The sequence below is a fragment of the Rhineura floridana genome, chromosome 3 (genome assembly GCF_030035675.1).
Source record: "Rhineura floridana isolate rRhiFlo1 chromosome 3, rRhiFlo1.hap2, whole genome shotgun sequence".
NCBI classification, from domain to species: Eukaryota; Metazoa; Chordata; class Lepidosauria; order Squamata; family Rhineuridae; genus Rhineura; species Rhineura floridana.
The window spans coordinates 49,425,833-49,447,477 of NC_084482.1; the positions used below are offsets into that span (position 1 = coordinate 49,425,833).

Below are 21,645 nucleotides of genomic sequence, written 5' to 3' on the forward strand. Positions count from 1 at the left end.
AGAGTACACACTTATGTCTTCTTTCTCTCCACTTTGATCCCCGTGGAGCTCTCTCCCATCAGTTGTCATAGTTACACATTCTCCCAAGTAGGCCGCAGCCTGTTGGCCTCTGACTTCAAGTCCCTCTGCTCTCTTGGGCCTTTTCAGAACATTTGGTGGCCAGAACCAAATGGGACAGAGTAAGATTCCAAGAAACTGGGTTGTTTTATGGAGTGATTCATGTTAGCGACAAGGGTTGTATTTTAATTTAATTTCCTGGAGGATTTCTCAGTAGCTGGAACTGAACTGAGGAAGTTCAAAATCCAGAAGTCACCAAAGTGAATGCTGCCAATTTGGGTTATTAAAGTTCTACAGCCACTGTTTGTATGGATTAATCACTAAGGCGAGTACCTAGTGGATGATGTTAAGGGGGCTGCCAGACAGAGGGTTTTTCAAGTACTGGGTAAGTCAATTCAGTGGGCTTGATGGGGCTTAATTAGTGTCAAGGCTCAGCATGTGCTCAGTGCCAAAACTCAACCCTGGAACATATGAAGTAAGGAAGAGATTAAAGTGATGTTAGGCAGGTACAAACTGCATTTCTTTCCCCACTGAATGACTACAGAGAGTCCTTAGACTAGGAGTTAGGGAGAAGGACTTCCCCATTGGGATTCCCAGACAGACGCAAGCCATGACATCTTTCTTCCTCCAGATTAAGTACTGCTGCCTGCCACATGGGACTGTGGCAGTCTTTGTGGTGATCCCTTCTACAAGTGACAGAAAGCAAAATCAGCGCAAGTGGGACAGTTTAAAAGAGAGACTGCTATGTAAAATGCCCAGATTGTCTATTAACATTTATTTTTGCAGTATCTTCTCCCTTGCCTCCTATTTTAGTGTAGTAGCACAAAACCAGTCCACCAGGACAGCTGCTTTCTAGAGAAGCTCCGAGTTCAATTTACAATACTTTGCAAGATCTATACAAGTATGTGGAGGAGCAGATAAAGAAGGTTCCCCTCCCAGACTCTTATTTTACCTTCTCCTGGCCCAGTGGTTATGTTGGCTTCTACTTCTGGCCCATAGGTAAAGGTCTTGGCTCGGATTCGGAATCGGTAAGTGACACCTTCTGCTAGGTCTTTGACTTTCAACCAAAGGGGACTCTTTTCCTTCACATCCACTGTTACAATCTTGCTGACACCTGCAGGGAAGAGAGGCAAACTCTGGGGATTAGATACCCAACCCCATCAATATCCACTTATACCCAGAATACTGACCACGCAGCTAAGTTGCCACAATTTATCAAAGCCCAACTATCTTAGGTGTAGTTTCATTCTTAAGGCTCACATGTTTGCTCATTCCCAAAGCAGAGATAGATATCTTAATATAAAGTGGGTGTATATTGCTGGTGAGTCAGAGACCTATTATGGGATGAGGAATGGCATAAACTATTATGGAATAGTTTTATTGCATTTATTAACACTGAATCCTCAGGACAGAGGCCACTGCAGATGCATGCATGGATATGGAGGGATTTGTTTGGTTAATTACTAATTTTCAACATTTACTGTGACTAGGTTCTGACATAATGTGGTGTGTGTGCATGTGTGTGAAACTAACTGGTCCTTTATATTAGGTAGATATTCTCTGTGTAAACTTGAGACCCAGTTATTTTTTGTTTTCTTTTGTTGTTCAGAAAATACAATAAAAATATTTGTGTGTGTGTGCTTTTTTTTTTTTTTAAAGGAGTGACACATATCATTCTTATGGGGCACTACAACACAGTATGGCAATTTGAGCCTGGGACCTATTTTTCTAATTATTATTTTTATTTTAAACAATAATTTCTCAGGATACAGAAGAAACAGAAAAATCATGATACTGGAGAGAGCTCATTTTTAAATGCGAAAAAGGACATATGCTTGAATATTATATTTAAATTTTTCATTTCAGCATTGAATAATCAGTGCATTACAAACAAACTTCCTGGGAACCATTTTTAATGTTGACAATTTGAGGATAATTTTAAAAATGCATTTGAGCATGTACAGAATGCCTTTATCTTTCTACTGAATATCCACTGCTGGCCTATACATCTGAGATTAGGAAACAGAATTTGTAGAACAAAGTGCCCGTGGTTATAGGTAGCACCCTCTTTTTTAGAAATTGTAATGATCATGATTCAAAACATGCTTACACAACAGATTCATAATGGAAGTGTTAGGGTTACTTGCTTCAGTTGGTTCACTAATTCACACATCTTCACACACATGCACACACGCAAGCACACCCTGTCTCTAAGCCCTCACCATCCACGGGCATGCAGGGTTCATAGATGAGGCGGTAGCCCTCCAGGATTCCATTGGGGAAAAGTGGTGGCTCCCAGGACACGTTCACAGAGGTAGTGGTGAGCTCACTGAATTTGATGGAGCCTGGTGCACTGGGGGCTGCAGGGAGAAAAAGAAAGGCATTAACATCAAGGGCAGATATTAAGCTTTCCCATTAACACCATGGCCTTGTGGATGAAGGTGGCCTAGCTATCCACCACTAATCTCCAAAAGGAACAACTATCAATTGAAGGAAATTCTATCAGCCCTTGAATACTGCTGACCTTTTGTACAGCCAGTGGAGGAAAACAAGACAGCTTTAAAAGGCAGAACAATGGCAGGATGGGAAGCACAGAAATCTGGTCTAAGAACAGTTGGGGAAGGGAAAGGAAGGAGGACCACACAGCTTAAGTGCTGAAAAACGCAGAGGGATACAGTGAACAGAGTGGCGCAGGAGACCCTAATCCCCATTCAGCCGAGGAACTTGGTGGAGGGCCATGGATCCCTGATTTTGGCTCTGCGTCACGTCTGTCAAATGGGAATACCAGGGCCAAATGAGATGTTAAATAGTAAACATGGGGTTTTTAACACTGTGTTTCCCTCATAATACTAATACAAGAGGGCATTTGCTAGGGAGAATTGGCAGATGGGACAAAGCTGTTTAAGCCCTCCCCTGACCACCAATTCTCCCCTCTAAATACCCTTCACTAGTTGATTTTAACTTTATCCTCCAGCTGGGCTTCCATACTAGCAGTTAGAAAGCCTGTTGTGAGAATACTTGCAGTAAAGGACTGGAAAGAACTTTCATACTAATACAGTGCTACAGAGGTTAGCAATGTGATACCAATGGTTGTGAAGTGCTTTGCACACCCATTATCACAGAAAAGATTAATAAGTAATTTATTTGTTTCTACTGTTTAAGAACATGAGAAAAGCCCTGCTGGATCAGGCCAAAGGCCGATCCAGTCCAGCATCCTGTTCCCACAATAGCTAACTAGGTGCCCATGGGAAGTCCGCAAGCAGTTCCCAAGTGCAACAGCATTCTCTCTGTTTGTGATTCTCAGCAACTGGTGTTCACAGGCACACTGTTATTATTATTTATTTAATTTATTAGTCGCCCATCTGGCTGGTTGTCCAGCCACTCTGGGCGACGTACAAGATAAAACAATACATTAAAACATTAAAATTTAAAACCATAGTAAGAAACCTAACCCAACCCCAAAAGCCTGCCTGAAGAGCCAGGTCTTCAAGGCCCGGCGGAAGCTTATCATAGAAGGGGCATGGCGGAGATCATTTGGAAGAGAGTTCCACAGGGTGGGGGCCACTATTGAAAAAGCCCTCTCTCTAGTCTTCACCAGTCTAGCTGTTTTAACCGGTGGGATCGAGAGAAGGTCTTCTGAGGCTGATCTTGTTGAGCGGCATCCCTGACGATGCTGGAGGCGCTCCTTCAGATAGACTGGGCTAAAACCGTATAGGGTTTTAAAGGTCAAAACCAACACCTTGAATTGGGCCCGGTAAACAACCGGTAGCCAGTGCAACTCCTTCAGCACTGGAGTGATGTGATCTTGCCGGTGGCTGCCTTTAATCAGACGAGCCGCCGCATTCTGTACCAGTTGCAGCTTCCGAACCGTTTTCAAGGGTAACCCCATGTAGAGCGCATTACAGTAGTCTAGGCGAGAGGTGACCAGGGCATGTACTACCGGTGGGAGCAGATGGTTGGGAAGGTAGGGGCGCAGCCTCCGTATCAGATGGAGTTGATACAGCGCCGCCCGGCTCACAGCCGAGACTTGAGCCTCCATGGTTAGCTGGGAGTCAAGAATGACCCCCAGGCTGCGGACCTGGTCTTTCAGGGGCAAACGTACCCCATTGAGCTCCAGGTCCACATCCCCCAGCCTTCCCTTGTCTCCCACAAACAGTACCTTGGTTTTGTCAGGGTTCAGCTTCAGCTTATTCCTTCCCATCCAGCCACTCACCGACTCCAGGCACTTGGACAGGGTTTCTACAGCCAACCTCGGTGAAGATTTAAATGAGAGATAGAGCTGCGTGTCATCCGCATACTGATGACATTGCAGCCCAAATCTCCTGATGATTGCCCCCAGCGGCTTTATATAGATGTTGAACAGCATCGGGGAGAGGATGGAACCCTGTGGCACCCCACAAGTGAGAGGCCAAGGGTCCGAAACCTCATCCTCCAATGCCACTCTTTGGTACCTACCAGAGAGGAAGGAATGGAACCACTGCAATACAGTGCCCCCCATGCCTAACCTCTTCAGGCGGTCCAGGAGGATAACGTGGTCAACGGTATCGAAAGCCGCTGAGAGATCAAGGAGGACAAGGAAGGTGCATTCGCCCCTATCCCACGCCCTCCTCATATCATCTACCAAGGCGACCAAGGCTGTTTCAGTCCCATGTCCAGGCCTGAAGCCCGATTGAAATGGATCCAGATAATCCGCTTCCTCCAAGTGCGCTTGCAACTGTTTTGCCACCACCAGCTCAATCGCCTTGCCTAAGAATGGCAAATTTGAGACTGCCTCCCCTTTGTGAATTCTAGAGAGGAAAAGGTGCCAAGTCTCTGGATGCCTTGCCTCATATAGCTTTAGGAGATGATAGTATTAGGACATCTCTTTCTATTGTAGGTTGAGGAAGGGGAGGGGAGAAGACTATGATCCACAGATTTTTCCTGCTCAGGCTTGACATCTTGTGATCTTCCTTGCACTTTGTTCTTGCTGCCTTTAGTATGGTATGGCAGAGCCTGTGAATGGTCAAGTCCACAGGAAGGTTAAGACCCACAGCTTTAGTTTTAAGGTGCAAACTATGGAATACAGGAGAAATTACAGACTGAGGTAAGAGGGGAGAGTGGATGATGTGGTTAAGAGAGCTGCAGTGACCAGGAAAAAGGAAAAGAAAAGTGAAGCCTGAGGTAGAATGTGAAAATGGAGATGACTGTGGGTTGGGAAGTCAAAGAAGGATAAGGAATGGAAAGTGCTGAAGCTTAAAATGAAATATGTGTGAAAGGGTTTCATTAGATTAAAGAAGTGGTGGGCCACATTGCTGGCCCTGCTCCTGAGGTCACACAGCTTGCCCTCACCCCAACATCCACATGTTGAATGTGGACATCTGAGAAGTGGAAGCCCACCTATGCAGACTTCTGTGTGTATAGGCTTCCAAAGGGTTCCAGCTCTCAGGGAAGCATTCAAGATGTAGATGCCACATCAGGGCTGGTGACCTGTAAGACCTCAGAGATGGGGCCAGCAATGCAGACGTGCTGCTCGTTTAATCATGTGAAACTCTTAATGTGATTAACGTACAAAAAGGGGGTTGAAGTCTCAGGAAAGATCAAAGTTTGGTTAGACTGTCACAGAACACCCTAGTGCAGCTCACTGCAACCCTGTCTTGACATTCTATCCTTTAATTCTACTTCAGGGCTAGCTCTAGTGGCAATGTGATTACACAAAACTCTCCCAGCAGACCTATTAATTATAATAGAGTTTTTCATAGTTATAAGTCACAGAAGGAAGGAAGCAGACATGAACCAAGAAATCCCATGAAGAAAGCTGATCTCCTTAGATTTCTAATTTTCTAAGAAGTTTTTAATTACTTTTTAAACCGTGCTCACAATTTTAATCTGTCTGGGACCGAACAATTCCCACAAGCTGGCTCTGAAAAGAAATGGAAACGGGGTTGTGTAGCATGTCTATTGTTTGATAAGAAATATATACGGGTGGAGATGGGCTGGGGCTGTTGTGTCCCCCTCCATGACACCATGCTCTGCTGCTGGTTTCCTTGACAACCAAGTCATTTCACATGTCTAGTTTATCTTGGGAAACAGTTACTGCTTTGGCAGGCCTGTGACACTGGTGTGAATTAACGAATGAAATTAAGAAGAAAACCTGTTAAAATGCCAGTTTGGAGAGTTAGTCATTAGCCAGATTCCCAAAAGTCAGAAAATCAAGTTAAAAATTATGAGAGCTTTTTAAAAAAAAACATTTTTGGAACTAACTGACTTTCTAAGCCATCAACTTAATGCTATTATTATGCCTGCATAATTTTCCATGCTGCTGACAGTAGAACAGGTCTAAAAGCTTCATTCAGGTGATCTGTCGCATGTCTGTGGATTTGTGATTGAAGATGGGAGAGAGCATATCCATTGTATTAAATTTTCACATTTTTAATTGATTTTTTCACTTTTATTTCTTATATTGTATATTATTGTATGGCAATTTGAATTTTATATGAAACCATGAAGTAGTCCACCAAGACCTTCAGCAATTTTCAAGTGGTCCACAGGATGGGGGGGTGGGGATCGGGAGTAGTAGAGAATACTGCAGTATTCACTGTGCAGTCTTGGACAAGGCATAGTCTTTGTCATTCTCAGTTTTCTACATCTTGACTTGAAGTCATCACACCCTTGACAAGAATAAGAATTCTAATGCATTTTTCACAGTTTTATAAAAATGAAATAAAGTTGTATTAAATGATCCATGTGACTTAAGCAAGTAAGCCAAGTCACAGTCTTCATGAGAAGCATGGCTAGACCTAGGGGTGGAAGGGGAATCTGCCCCTTCAGATTCCAAAGCTAACTCACCTGATCCAATCTGGGCACATCATGACCCAAATTGGATTAATGGTCCTCTTCAGAATCTGCAGTCTGGTGCATATCATTATGAGGGTCTGAGGGTTTAAAACCATAGGTAAAAGTACTACTTATAAAGTGGTCTGAGAACTGTATGCTGCCATCATCCACCTCTTCTTTCCTTTGCACTTTTTGCAATAGCATTGTCCAGCCACCCACAGCCTAAGCAGCTAGTGTATGGAACTCCTTGTTGCCATGTGTCACATCATGTCAATACTGGAGACAGTCATTTCCCCCCATATAATTCCCTCTGGGAGTTACAGAACATCACCAAGCCTCACCAGTCTTGAGGGGGGTTAGCTCTATGGTCATTAAAGGCACACAGTGGCAGGGTAGTTCTGCATGCCAGCCACTTAGACTATGTGGAGCTACACAATGCGATTTCAAAAAGTTTAAAGTGGGGGGGGGAGCAGAGGCAGAATGCAACCCCCAGACCATCTTGTAAGTAGTACTTTTAACTATGTTTTTAAACGTGTGTTTCCAGACAGATTTTTAAGGGTTTTCCATTAAAAATCCACCTGGAAATGGGATGGGCTGGACTTAGTCCCATCCCCTCTGAGAATGGGAACAGACCAGACTGTCTGTCCATTCCTACCAGAAATGTGGTTGTAACGCGCCCTGGAACCTCTCGGTGAATGGTGGGTAATAATAATAATGCCTCTAGGCAACGTGAGGCAGCTGCCTCAGGCAGCTGATTTTGGGGGCCCATGAAAAGGCAACAATTGGTAGTTATTTAATTTATTATGGCTGCATTTTTACTCCCAGGAACATGCACTTCTGACTTTTTCTGTCACAGGTGCCAAAATAACGTGGTCAGCCTTGGGGACTATGAACCTTGATCTGGGGAACAGGGCACAATTTTATGTCCTGCCTCAGGCAGCAAAATTTCTTGGGTCTGGCCTGACAGGAGAGAATTGCTACAATTGCTGGCCAACCTGACAGGGAATAAAATTCCTTCCTGGCTTCTAGCATGGCAAACTGTTAGGCCATGAATATGCCACAATATCCATCCTCTGATCTCCCCACAACTTCCCCAGGCCCTCTAGCAAAATGGCCATCCTTGCCTGTATCCTCCATATCTTCTGATTTGGGCCAGACCAAATGATTCATGACTGGGGATATGTTGACTTTTTTTTAAAGTCAAAAACAGTCATGGTGGCAGGAATAAAGTTGGTTGGGATTGTGGCACCAGTGAAGACGTTTAAACCTTGATTCTGTGCCATTTTCCCCATCCAAATCACACTTCCAAAGCTGTTATTTATCCTGCAGGGAAAAATGTACCTCCACCTATAAAGAAATCTTCCTCAGCTCAGTACCCTGCAGATGTTTTGGATTACAACCCCACCTAGCATGGCCAATGATCTGGGATGATGAGAGCTGTAGTCCAATAACCTCTGGATGGCACCAGGTTGGGGAAGGCTATTGTAAGGTATCTGCCTGCTTCCTTTTAGCTCATCTAGTTTGGCCCTTATTTTTATTTATTTAAAATATATTTGTGATACTTTTAGGGCCAACCCCCCCCTTTGAAGGTGGTCAATTAGAACACAGTAAACATACAACTATAAAATCATTAAAATCTAGTAAAAATAAACCACAAACATCCAGTCCCCAAAATATTCTCACAATTAAGAATTTTTCGTTACCAAAACTAAATCTAGCTTTATTTACCCGCTACCTCTAATTCTCTGCAAAGCACTGATGGCATCTTAGGATTTCTAAGACCAAAAACTCCTAAGTAGCATCTTATGCAATGAAAACTGCTTGCAGATGCACAGCATCTCAAACCCTCTTTTCTCACCAAGACACTGGGAACTGCTAACAGAGAGACCATTGTCTCAAGCGCAAGGCATTAGGCAGAATGCAGATTTTTTCCCCCTCAGTCCATTCAAAGTCAGTGACTTAAACCTTTGGAGTTGCCATTTTTTAGAGCTGAGCAGGGGGCCTACAAAAAGGGGAAATGGGAGAAAATATCCCAAACTGCTCTGGCCAAAATCATTGCTGCGATTCTGTTCATGCTCCTTTATGCTGTTATGGCCCATAAGCCCCTCCTCATATCCTTTCTTGTTGGCTTTGATCTCCAAACATGTAACTTGAGGATGTTGTGAAGCTCATATTTGGAAGGAAGAGGCAGGGAGCAGGTGATGCAATGGAACAAAGCAAATGCCTGTTGAGGATAGAGCACAGGGGTTCAGACTACAGAGGCATATCTGTCATTTGTCTGGCATCAAATGCAGCCTAAGGTCAGCAGTTCAGTGATTCTGCTGGATTTCAGCCTGGTATTTGATTGGTCAATCGCTGCACATACAGCAGCAATATTCCAGCTCAGCAGCCAAGCTTCTAGTCAGGGAGGGGTTTGAATATTCAGGAGCAGCAGGAGTTTGGGGTTGAAGCATAGGGCAGCTGGGACTGAGAGGGGGGGGCAGAACCATGTTGGAATGCTGTGGACTGTAGATCTGAAATTAAGAGGAAGAAGCGGATGAGGATGGGATCTTAAGGCTACAGTTAAGAGGATGGGGAAGACAGGCTTGGGTGGCGAGGTCATGTCCTACCAGTATAATTGGACAGGCATAGATTTGCTTTTGCCGCTTATACAAAGAGACATACACTTTTTTTAAAAATCTCACATGTGGGTTTGAATGAGAATGAATACATCCCATCATGGGTCATCGTGGCGCCCCACCCCACTCCAACTCCCCAGTAAAGTCCCTGCTAATAGATATTTAGAGCCAAGTGCCTGCTGCATCTCCTCCCACGTATCCTACCTGCTTGCTGGGTCCTTCCCTTGATAGGGGCACTCCGGGGCCCATCGCCTGCAGCATTAAAGGCCAGGATACTGACAAGGTAGGATGTGTAGCCAGTCAGATTCTTGAGTTTGACGCCATTCTCTGGTAGGAAGAGTGTTTTCACCCGTTCCGTTTCATTCTGCCGCTGGGCCTCCCAGAAATAGATCTGTAGGGTGGGGAAAGTCAGACAAAAGCAGAAGACATGGTAAGGAAAATGGAACAGAAGAGGCTGAGGATAGCATGAGAGCACTCATTTTTCTTTCTGGTCACCAGTCCCACAATGCTGATGAGAAGTGTCACTATTTTTCAAATAAGTACTTTTCCTTCCCAATAACTGTGTTTATTTTGTTACTATAGATTATATCAGGGGTGGGGAAGTGCTGGCCCTCTGGATGTTGTTGCTCCAATTCCCATCAGCTCCAGTCAGCATGGCCAATAGTCAGTGATGATGGGAGCTGTAGTCCAACAACATCTGGAGGGGCACAAGTTCCTCACCCCTGCCTTAGGAAATCCAGAGAACCTAAGACAGTTGTTTTATGCTCCACATAGGGCATAGGCTCTGGGTGGTTAAGTAGCCCACACTGTCCCTTGGAGTATGGACCATGCCCCCAGCAAAAACAGAAATGTCTGTTTTCCATACAGAGGGAGCACAATTTCTTCCTTCCTTGCTTCTTCCTCAAGGATTCCTTGCCTACATAAGAACTGAGGAGGCTTGCCTAGGATGGAGATTTTCTGACTGTTGAGAGAGAGAATGTTTAATATGTAGAAGAAGCCATGTCATGTCTCCATGCATATTTTGTACTGAGGGCCAATTATCCTCTTTGTTATATACAGTATATGCCTAGCTGGATGCCCCATTGCCATAACATTTTTTTTAAAAGAAGAAAGGATGCTACAGTGGTTAGCACTGGTCCCAGTGGGACCTGACATGCCTATGCTGGCCCAGGCACTACTTCCAGGCCTGTCTGCTGCTGCCTCCACCATCTGAGGCTCTCCAGTGGTCATTTGGCTGTGGGTCCCTCGACCTTTACCCTGAAATCCAGTCCTAGCTACACCATTGGTCTGATCTAGCCAAAATTAGTTTAGAAGTAGGGTGCCAATATTGTACATGCTTACATATGCTCTTTTTATTATTTTACTTCAAATATATATAATTCTTTTTCTACAACAAATTATGCTTAATTCCCACATAAATATGTTTAGTATCAGGGCAGCAGAAGCAAACATCATTTGTTCCTGAAGTCCTGTTGGTGCTATGAATTTAAGTGGGTTTAAAATGCAAAACTATATATGCTTAGAGACTTTCTATTTCAAAATTGTGGTTGGAAAACATATGTGTGTCTGTGCGGGTGCATGCATAAATGTATCAGGGATTTAGAAGCAGTTGTAAAGCATGGAATGGCAGTGGGGTGGGAGAAGAAACCTTAATGGTGTGCTTTGCAACTGAAGTAATATACACATAGGGCCCCTGTAAGACTTAATGAAGTCCAGGGCCAGACTCCATTTCTGTTATTAACTAACACTCTGCCATTAGAGATCCCTTGCCTCTGCTGTGTGAGGTCTTAAAAGTCACTGCATTCTCATGAGCAGAATTATGTAGATCCTATACTTGAGATTTTTACACACTTTCATGGAAGGCCTCCCAGCTTTAATCTGAAAGTGGTATAATTTTGCCTTCGGATATGCCTCTCTGCCCTTCAGTACTCTCTGCTATCCCAGTCCTTTGCTAAAAGCTGAGATTCAGCTAAAGCCTAAAACACTGGGTTGTATCCAAGTAAGTCATGTTCAGAGTAGACTCATTGAAATCAGCAGACTCAGCTAACTTAGAGAAGATCCACTGAAACTGACTTAAATGTGACTTAACTGGATACACAACATTATGCCCAATAAATGTGTGCGCAAAAGTTTAACACACCACTATGTTCCAAGAACTTTTACGCTGGCCTGTGAAATCATGTTCCCAAAGAATATGAAATGAATTAAGTGCCTCAAAAGATCTTTCATGGAGGGTCTCAGTGGGGAAGGCGAGCTTCTTCCATTAGACAGGCAGGTAACTCTTGGTCAATATCCAAACTTTCACAGAGAAGCCAGACCATCGCACCAAGCCATGAAGTTAAGATGCCAGAGAGACAACAACAAGTGGGTTCCATGGCAACACTTGCCGGCACCCTTACGGTTTCTTAGGAAACAAAAAAGCAACTTTCCAAAACTGCAGCTTTGCTGGCTTGTAAAATGGCCCAGTAGATCACTGAAACCAAGATGAAGAGCGGCTGTGTACAGATTGCAAGAGACTAGTTCCAGCTCTACAGTGTCATGGCTGGATGTTTTGTTGTCTGCCACAATCCAGGGGACAGACTCTTGTGGCCTTTTAACATTTTGCGAGGGAAGATTATACTGGACTTGGACAAATCACCTAAACTGCCCAGAATGAAGGCAGCATCACGAGTCACATACTGGCAAACCTGTTTGCCACATTAAGTAGGGGTCACAGCCCACTCAGTTCCTTGGAGGATGCACTTGCGGGATACATATTGTTGGAAACGAGCATCTGCCACATGTATATATCACAGTTTTAAAAGGTACACATTTATACATTTTGCTGATACCCATAAAAACTTAAGGTGTGGTGCAGCTCTTAGGTTCCCAGGAATAAAAGCAACCCTGACAACACACAATGCTTGAAACTCCAGTGTTCTATTTGAAGCTCAACAGCATCACTTGCTGGGGGAATGTAGATATACATTTTTCCCCCAGAAGAGAAGGTGGGTATTCCTCATTCATTTCCATTCTCCAATAGCTGTAGGGCTGCTGTGGTTCAGTCTTATAAATGAACCCAGCCTACCCTCCCCAAAAAGTCCCCTGGCTTTAGAAAGGGCAGGGAGTGGATTCTGAAATGCTGTAAGGGGTGGACAAGGTGGGTGTCTTTCTGATGAGGTGGACTACAACCAGAGCTTGGAAAAGTTACTTTTTTGAACTACAGCTCCCATCAGCCCAATCCAGTGGCCATGCTGGCTGGGGCTGATGGGAGGTACTTCAAAAAAGTAACTTTTCCAAGCTCTGACTACAACTCCCATCATCCCTGACCCTTAGTCATGCTGGCTGGGGCAGAAGGGAGTTGGAGACTAAGAACATCCGAAGGGCATCACATTGGCTATCCCTGATCGAGTCTGACACCATGTACTGGCACACTATTCTCCATTACTGTGAGCACTTCTGGCATATAAGGCTGCATAGTAATAAAAAAGCACACACTGTGATGTGTTTATGAGACAGCGGCATGAAAAGCAGCAGATGATACTATAACTGTGTTTCCAATCTTTGTAGGGCAGAAGATTTTAGCTCCTGCCCGCAAATGTTCCCACCCATAGGCCAGATCTGCCCCTCCTATTGCCTAGTACCTTGTAGCCTTGGACGTCTCCGTTCTGTGCTTCAGGGGGTGGTGGCTCCCATGTGATGTCGAGTTGGGTGGCTGTTGCACTTTGGATGGCCACATTCTGTGGTGGAGCTGTGGGAACTGAAGAGAGCAGAGGAAATGGCAGTGAGAATGCCGGCACCTGAGAAGCTGAGAAACTCACAAGAACCTTGGAGAGGCAGGGACCGTTTTGCTTTGAACTGGATGTTTGTTTGCCCTATGTGAGCTTCTGGGTTTGGCCATGGACCTGTCCCATCCAGGCCTGAAGACCATTTTTTGGCAGCTGCCTCTTTACTTATTAAGGGATGGATTTACTGGCTTAGGAACATAGGAAGCTGCCTTATACTGAATCAGACCATTAGTCCATCAAACAAAAACCTTTGGGATCCCCGGGGTGGGCTAATTTTCTTTATATTGTTTTAAAACTGTCTATTGATGGCCCTAAACTGTTCTGTACTGCTGCTTTTAAAATGATTATTGTTGACTGCACTGTATTTTATTATGTATTTATATTGTATTTGAACTTTAATGTTGTACGTCGCCTAGAGTGGTTTCGGCCAGATAGGCGACACAAAAATTAAATTTATTATTATTATTTATAAATATTGTCTACACTGATTGGCAGTGGTTCTCCAGGATTTCAGGCAGGGAATCTTTGCCAGCACTATCAGATGCCTGGGGCTGAACCTGGGACTTTCTGCATGCAAATCATATGCTCTGCCACTGAGGTACAGCCTTTCCCCATGGACTTGCACTATACACTTCCTTGCCATCTTAACCTGCCACCCTCGCCCCAGCCTTTAGCCCTGAGCCCTCAGGAAATGTAAATGTAAATTTAATTTTTAGGTCGCCTATCTGGCCGAAGCCACTCTAGGGGACGTACATATTAAATTTCAATAAAATACAATAATTACAATAAAATACAATATGATCAGCAGTAACAAAAATAACAACATATGCAGTACACAACAACGGGCATTCAGTATGTAATTAGCCCATCCCGGCGGTCCCTGGGAATCCTGGGATTCGAGAGAAAATGTCTCCTGGAAAGAAGATCCTTGGGCTTACCAGCCTCACCCACAAAGACCTCCTGTGGTGAGCTAGTGGGCCCCTCACCCACAGCATTGTAGACGCTCATGCGGATCTCATAGCGACGGTGCTTGTTCAGGTCTGGAGAGGAGGCAAGATGGAGAAAGCAAATTGTCATCATAGAGCCAAGAGAGAGCTCATTTTGTAATTTCTGGGCTGCCTCTCAGAGTGCTAAAGCACATACTCCTTGCTTCCTTGTAATTTGTTTTAAACCGTTTTTAATGTTGTACTTTAAATTGTTGTAACAATTGCTCTGGGATCTCAGAGTGAAGGGTGGGTATATAATAATAATAATAATAATAATAATAATAATGCCTGCTCTCATATTTCTTTCCCTTTTACCTGCTCCTGCCTGGCACCACTCCTACATACAGTACTAATTCCTGATGCCTGTCACAAGCCTTTGTGAAGCTGGGAGATGGAACCAGGATATTTCTTCACAAGAGAAGAAGGCAGAACTTGTTCACTGCATGGCTAGAAAAAATGAACTGTGAAGTTTGGCTTCTAGTATGTGTATCGGCTCTTTAAAAAGCAGGTTCCTAGCCCTCATGATTCTTAACAAAAGCTTACCAAGATGCTTTGCTGTAAAATGAGTCTTAACAGGGCTTAAAATATTGAATAGTAGATATTTCTCATGAGCTCCATTCTTCACCATGGATAATGGTCCTTACTTCCATGCCCTTACCTAAAGTCCCTAAATTTATAAGGTCTATCCCTCTCCTCTCTATTGTTCCATTATAGCATCCTTTTGCAGTTAAGAAGGAGCATCTAACACATAACAAGGAAAACACCATATGTGTGGACTGTGTTTGTCATCCAAACTCAAAACTGGTTCTGTTATTGTACTGTGATCAGGTAATTTGTGTAGAATTTGTGTAATCTACTTATGGGGAATTTGCAGGATTTGCATTTTCTAACTGCAAGATTTGGGGTTTTAACTGGAAGCAAAGAGTTCTGTCCCTGGGAATGGGGCATATCTCAGGCTCTAGAATCTGACAGACTAGCAGAAGAGGACAGGAAGGAGCTCCTTGCTCCACCCCACCCTCAGTTGGTGACATTGTGAGAATCTAGACAGGGACTGAATTCAAGAGAGACCAGAAACACAAGCAGAGACAATATGCACAGAGAAGAGACCAAGCAGCCACTTACTGTCCAGCTCGTACTGTGTGAGGGAGGCCTCAGTCAGGTTCCGCATGGCATACGTTGCTGTGGGATAGCAGGTGGTCAGAAGGGGAAAGCAGTCAACACAGCTTAGCCACACGTAAAAGAAACATCTTGACAATGCAAGAAGGACTAGCAGACATCAACCAGAGGGAAAAAGCATCTAGGAGAGAAACTCATAGCCACAGCAAAGAACACTGAAGAGTCTCCATCAAAGTATTGGGAAAGGGAGAAAAAAGCCCTGGAAAGGGGTAGCTACCAAAGACAGACAAACCTTCCCAGGACCGGCTTATGGAAGTCAGGAGAACCTGGGTATAATTTCTACAATGGCTGAAGTGTCCATTGACAGTAGCTCCATAAGGAGGGAAGGTCTCCCTCGGAGAAAGAGTCCCTCTGGGTACTAAAGGGACCGAGCCGATAGGGCTGGGTATACTAACAACCTACTAGGATCAACATTTTCATTTCAAGTGCCTTGGGAACAATACAGTTGTATACTATTCTAGGGGAGTTTCCAAATGCTTGCAACACTGATTTATTACTACAAGGGAAATTTTTGGGCAGGCCACTTTGTTATCAGAAGGAGCGTGGGGCCCACTGGTGTTGATTCTTGGTCAGTGCTTAGTGCCAGGGCTGAAAGGATGGCCATACTGGCTTCCCCCCCCCTTTTGTTTTGCTGCAGAATAAGTTGAAGATAGAGGGCTAAGAAGACTTGACGGCATTCTTTATTTCCCCTGTTCCTAGAGCCCTTGCTACCCACAAGCATACTCACAGGTGAGTTCTGTCCATTTTGCACTGGGATTGCCGACACTGCGTGCAGTAAAGCCTCGCACCCCTTCATATGCCAGCTCCCGATAGTGGATGCGAAAACCTAGCAAGATGCCATTGATTTTGTCCTCGGATGGAGCCTATGGAAGAAAAAAACAGACAAATCAATGAGAGGCTCACTCACAATATTCACTTTCCCCTGCAGAGCTGACACTTGCCTCTGGCTTCCAACAAAAGGATTCTGTTCTATCTTACACCTGCCTTTTAATACTGTCACTTTCTATTGCCCAGTCAAAGAGCTGGCTTCCATGTCCTGTCATTGCTAGCAAAGAAGAATCAATGGAGATAGGCAGGAGGTGTCTCAGCATTCTTATATACACCATTGCATTGAGGAATGGATGGGTGGGTGGGAGTGTAACGGCTGTACTACCCATGGCGACCTCAAACCAGTATTCCACATTTCTTTATTTATACTTTTCAGATCCTCACATGCACCCACATAATCCACCACTGTGCAACACACATACCAACTGTGGCTGAGGGGCACCCTCTGTGGCAAACTCAGTGGCACCGAGTTTGGTGTTTCATCACCCAAGTCACCTACCCCATTGTGATTGCAGAACCTTCCTTTGTGGGTGACACCAGATGGGATAAAGAATGCTGAGGTTAGACTGAAGTGTGGAAACTAGGGATATATCTGCACATAATAAATGTGATTGCAATCTTACTGCCTTTGTTCAGAGGTACCTTCTAAGACCATGCTCTAGTTGCAACCACTTCTAGATTTGACAGTCATCAGAAATAAGCTTAGGGCACCACACAGAACCACTGTGCAGCAAGTAACGCTTCAATGGTCAAAACCTTTTCCCCAAGGTGGTGAGAACTCCTGAACATTCCAGCTCTTCTACTCAGTGTTCCAAAGGGGGAGAAATGGCATGCTACCCTACCTGCCAGCGGATCAGTATCGATGTGGTGGTGTGTGGTGTCACTGACAAGATAGTGGGAGCTTCTTCTGGGGCTGAGGGAAGAGAAAAAAAGTGGGTCAAAAGCCAGAAGATCCAAGCTATTCTGGCTTGTCTGTATCAGACACAGTACAGGCATACCCCGCTTTAACATACTCAATGGGACCGGAGCGTGTATGTAAAGTGAAAATGTACTTAAAGTGAAGCAATTATCTATGCATGTACTGCACTGAAATCGCCACTAGATGGCAGCAGCGTCATGCCATTAAGTGTCCGTAATTGCAACGCACGTGTACGTTAAGCAGGGTATGGTGGCGAATGGAGCATGTACGTTATAGCGAGGTGACTTTAAGTGAAGCGACGTTAAGTGGGGTATGCCTGTACACTGGGAAATTATGACTTAGTGTTGGTGTGAAGGCCAAAACTGGTTACCACTTTATAGGTGATTGGTGGATTTTGCAATACTGAAGCAGGGAAACATCATTTTCTGATGACAGAACATTTCCATGATGTGGAATAACTTGGGCCCAGTTAGTATTAGGTCTTCTTTTCCCTCTGCACAACCTGCTCTGCCCATCATCACCCCCTCCCAATTCCTTTTAGGACCATTTGTTTCCTCTGCTTCTCCTTTTCTTCCATTGACTCTCACTTTCTCTGCATATTCTGCTCCATGGTTCTTCCATGGATAATCTTCATTGCACCTATTATGGCTGTTCAAACTTATCCTCAACCTTTCCCATCTACCAGCTCCCCCAGCTCCAAGGAGTCCTTAGCAGCACTGGGTTTGCAGCCCACAAACCACTACATGCAAAGCAAAATAAATGGAAGAGATCACCCATATGTGGATATGTGGGGACAGATGTATGAGAGGGAGATATGTGGTTGAGGATGCGTATAGGCCCGGTGTGAGACAGATAACTGTAGAGGTCTGGCTAGATGCAAACTATTTTGAGTTCTGATTTTGTTATCTAAATGCAGGGCTGAATGCCTCAAACAGGACTGTTCCAAGTAGACTGGAAGAGAAAATCACTCTACCCATGTACACTGCAATGCCTTCATCTGCTTTCATACTGCACAATAGCCTCCTGTTCCTATAACCGGAAGAGGAAGGTTTCTCCTTCTGAGGTAACTCATGATCCAATTTGTTCACATACCAGCCTGTAGTGTGGTGAGTGACTCTGACTCTTCGCTGTATTCGCTGTCACCAATATCATTGGTTGCCTTGACCCGGAATTTGTAGGTGGTGAAGGGTTTCAGCCTGAAAGGGGAGCACAAGGTACTTGGCTTGGTTTTGCAGGAACAGTCCAACATGCAACCACTCCCAGAGGCCTTGCTTTCTTCTGCCTGCCAAGCCACTAAGTTTTAACATTTTTTACCTCAAGACCGGCAAGCTCCTCCTAAGAAAAGCCACCTTAATAACTGTGCAATTAATGGCTAGCCTTGATTCCGGACTTAATAAGAGGCAAGCAAGAAATTTCAGTTTGGACTGGGACAGCATTCACCAAATGGGTCCCAGCCATAGAGCAGATAGGCAAAGTCTGGGCCACAGAACCGTTATCCTTAGCAATACGATCTTTCTTTCCAAATAAGCGCTTCCTCACACTCCATCTTTTGCTGTCTCACCTATTGACTATGAAGGATGTGGTGTTGTGGTTGACCGAGGCAGAATGGAGCACCCATTTCCCATCAGGGAGTTCCCGTGTTTGTACAGTGTAATACCGGATTGGTGAGAGCCCATCACTGCCTGGCTCCCAGGACAATAGTACACTCCTTGACTTGACATCTTCCTGCAACACAACTGGCTTGCTGGGAGGTTGGGGACGATCTGGGGGTAAGAGAGGTACAGATGACAGATGACCAGAAACATGGGGTGAAAAACAGATATAATAGTGATAGGATATAAAGATACATGTGTGAATCCCCCATCACTTTCAACAGAGTTTAATTTGAGATTCAGAGAAACCTGCCCCTTCATATGCTTCTCTATACACGATTCCCCTTATCCATTGAATCCACTGCCAGTTATAGCAAAGGATGCTTGCTTACAAACCAGATAGGTTTTGACTTCTAGCATGAGATGCAGTGTATTATACAGCCACAAGAGTGGCTGTATACTATAGCCAGCATGGATTTTTTGCATTCCACAATGTTAAACTGAAAATTACCCCCACATCCCATTCTGATGCTTTCCATAAGCTCATTTCAAAACAAAACCTTACAAAATGTATAGTCCTGAACTCAGAAATGCTTGCTTAACAACCCTCTCAATTTTCATGGCGATACACAAAACAGTCAGAGAGAATTGAGAGTTCAAAGTTTAAAAAGAGAGGGGGAAAACCCAGAGCCCTTTTGGACATTTTTCTGTCAGAGTTCTCATAATCTGTTGAAATTCATTAAAAATCAGCCATGTTGACAGAGTACCTGTAATCCTATTACTGATCTTGCCCCATACTCTGACCTTCATCTTCTGCAGCTTAAAAGTTAAAAAAAATGTCTGGCTGATTTTTAATTAATTTAAGAAATTTAGCATTGAACTGAATGATAATGTCAGGCATGCTCAGTAAGAACCAGCTGTCAGTGTTCTAAAAGCCAGACTCTCCGCTGCTTGGATTGGCTAATCAGGGGACCACACCCACACCAGACTTTGATTTCACTTGAGACAGTCATGGCGTCCCCCAAAGAATTCTGGGAAGTGTAGTTTGTGAAGGATGCTGAGAGGAGACTCCTATTCCCCTGACAGAGCTCCAGTGGCCAGAGCGGTTTAACAGTCAGCCGCTCTGATTGAAGCTCTGTGAGGGGAACAGGGCATCTCCTAGCAACTCTCAGCACCCTTCACTAACTACACTTCCCAGGATTCTTTGAGGGAAGCCATGACTGTCTAAAGTGAAATAAAGGTCTGGTGTGGATGTGGCCAGTGACAGCTTTGGTTTAAATTTGGGAAGAGACTACATGTGCCTGCTGTAGAATAAAAAGGTGGGGGAAATGCTGAAAAAGATTGATATTGTTCACAGTGTTTTCCTTTTGGAAAGGAAAAGGACTCCCCCTTCTCCCTCTTCCTGCCCACCGCTTCCTCCCTCTTCCCCCCTCCCTGCCCTTCCCCCAGGTCAGTTTTACCTATCTTAAACATGATTGCATGGGAGTAAATCCCATTGAACTCAATAAACATGCAAATGATCAAACCTGTCCTCACCTCCTCCTCCCTCCCATCACCTCCCTTTTGCCCCCTCCCCCTTCCTTCGCTCCTCCACCTCCCCTTCCAATCCCCTTTCCCCCTCCCCCTCCTTCCACTCTTCTCTCCCCTCCCTTCCTTCTTTCCTGTCCTCTCCCCTCCACCATGGTCAGTTTTACCTATCCTATCCATGATTTCATAGCAGTAAATCCCATTGAATTCAAAAAGCATGCAAATGAACAGACTTGCCTTTCCCCTCCTTCCCTTCCTCCTCCCTTTTTCCACCCCTCCCCTCTTCCTTCTTCCTCCTCCTCTGCCCACTCCAGCCCTCCCCCCCATCCCCCCTGGGTCAGTTTTACATATGCTAAGCATGATTGCATGGGAGTAAATCCCACTGAACTCAATAAGCATACAAATGATCAAACCTGCCCTCCTCCTCCCCTCCTCCTCCCCTCCCCCTCCTCCCTGCTCCCATCCCCCTTCTTCCTCTGCCCTTCCTCCCCTCCCTCCTCATCCCCTGTGGTTAGTTTCACCTATCTTAAGCATTATTACAGGGGAATAAATGCCATTGCACTCAGTAAGCATGCAAACGATCAATTCATTCTCAGCACACTTGCACAGGATCCCATTTCTTACCTCCTGAATTAAAAAGCAGAGAAATTCACTAAAAGGCAAAAACCTTGCGGTTTAAGAACGTAGCTATAGCCAACAGACCTTTCTATCAAACGTTATGACATTGACCAGTAAAAGGGCTTTGAAATTAACAAAAATAAATTTGACACAGATTTCCAAGATGCATAATGAGAGAAATATAATTTTCTAGGTTAGATTCTCTATAGAAACAGTACTAACACAGGAAAGAAGTAAAGAACACCACCAACAAACATATAAAAATGTAATTCTCCATCCTTGGAGATGGCAGGTGTTGCCACCACTCACCATATGCTCAGAGGCACATGTTACCATATTCTTCCAAGGTACACAGGAAGTGGATTAGACTGTGAAAGACCAACCCAAATTGTGTTTGCATTTTGACAATTTTGTGGGGCAGTCCAATATCTCAGAGAGGAGGTCAGGTCTCCTGCTCTCCTGGTGCATTCACTATAGCTGCCCAATTTCCCTGCTTTTTAAAGCTTGATAGAAATGGCTATAGGTATGTTCTTAAACCACAAGGTTTTTTGCCTATTAGTGAATTCATTTGGTTCCTAAGAATTGAATTATCTTTCCTTTTTTAAAAAGCAGCTTTTCTACATGATCAAAAAGGGGAGCCCATCTGCATTTTAGTGTGATGCTCTCATGGGCTTCTTTAAAGAGAAGAATAGTGCTATATCTCAACTCCATGAAATAGAGAGGGCTGAATAACCTCTTTGGACT

General features: G+C 44.4%; 1 protein-coding gene across 10 annotated transcripts in view; it reads right to left on the reverse strand.

Moving 5' to 3' along the window:
- Positions 1-21,645, reverse strand: part of SDK2 (sidekick cell adhesion molecule 2) — a 474,185-nt gene that overhangs the window by 16,876 nt on the left and 435,664 nt on the right. For 6 of the 10 annotated variants that reach the window (XM_061615698.1, XM_061615695.1, XM_061615697.1 and 3 more), the window contains 10 exons: positions 18,726-18,927; positions 18,257-18,360; positions 17,088-17,158; positions 16,145-16,280; positions 15,364-15,420; positions 14,194-14,295; positions 13,112-13,227; positions 9,693-9,879; positions 2,280-2,417; positions 1,010-1,171 (listed from right to left, as the gene is read on the reverse strand). In XM_061615698.1, coding sequence (XP_061471682.1) covers positions 1,010-1,171; positions 2,280-2,417; positions 9,693-9,879; positions 13,112-13,227; positions 14,194-14,295; positions 15,364-15,420; positions 16,145-16,280; positions 17,088-17,158; positions 18,257-18,360; positions 18,726-18,927 — 1,275 coding nt within the window. The remainder of the gene's footprint in view (positions 1-1,009; positions 1,172-2,279; positions 2,418-9,692; positions 9,880-13,111; positions 13,228-14,193; positions 14,296-15,363; positions 15,421-16,144; positions 16,281-17,087; positions 17,159-18,256; positions 18,361-18,725; positions 18,928-21,645) is intronic. The other 4 variants (XM_061615703.1, XM_061615700.1, XM_061615701.1 and 1 more) reach the window with 1 other exon arrangement.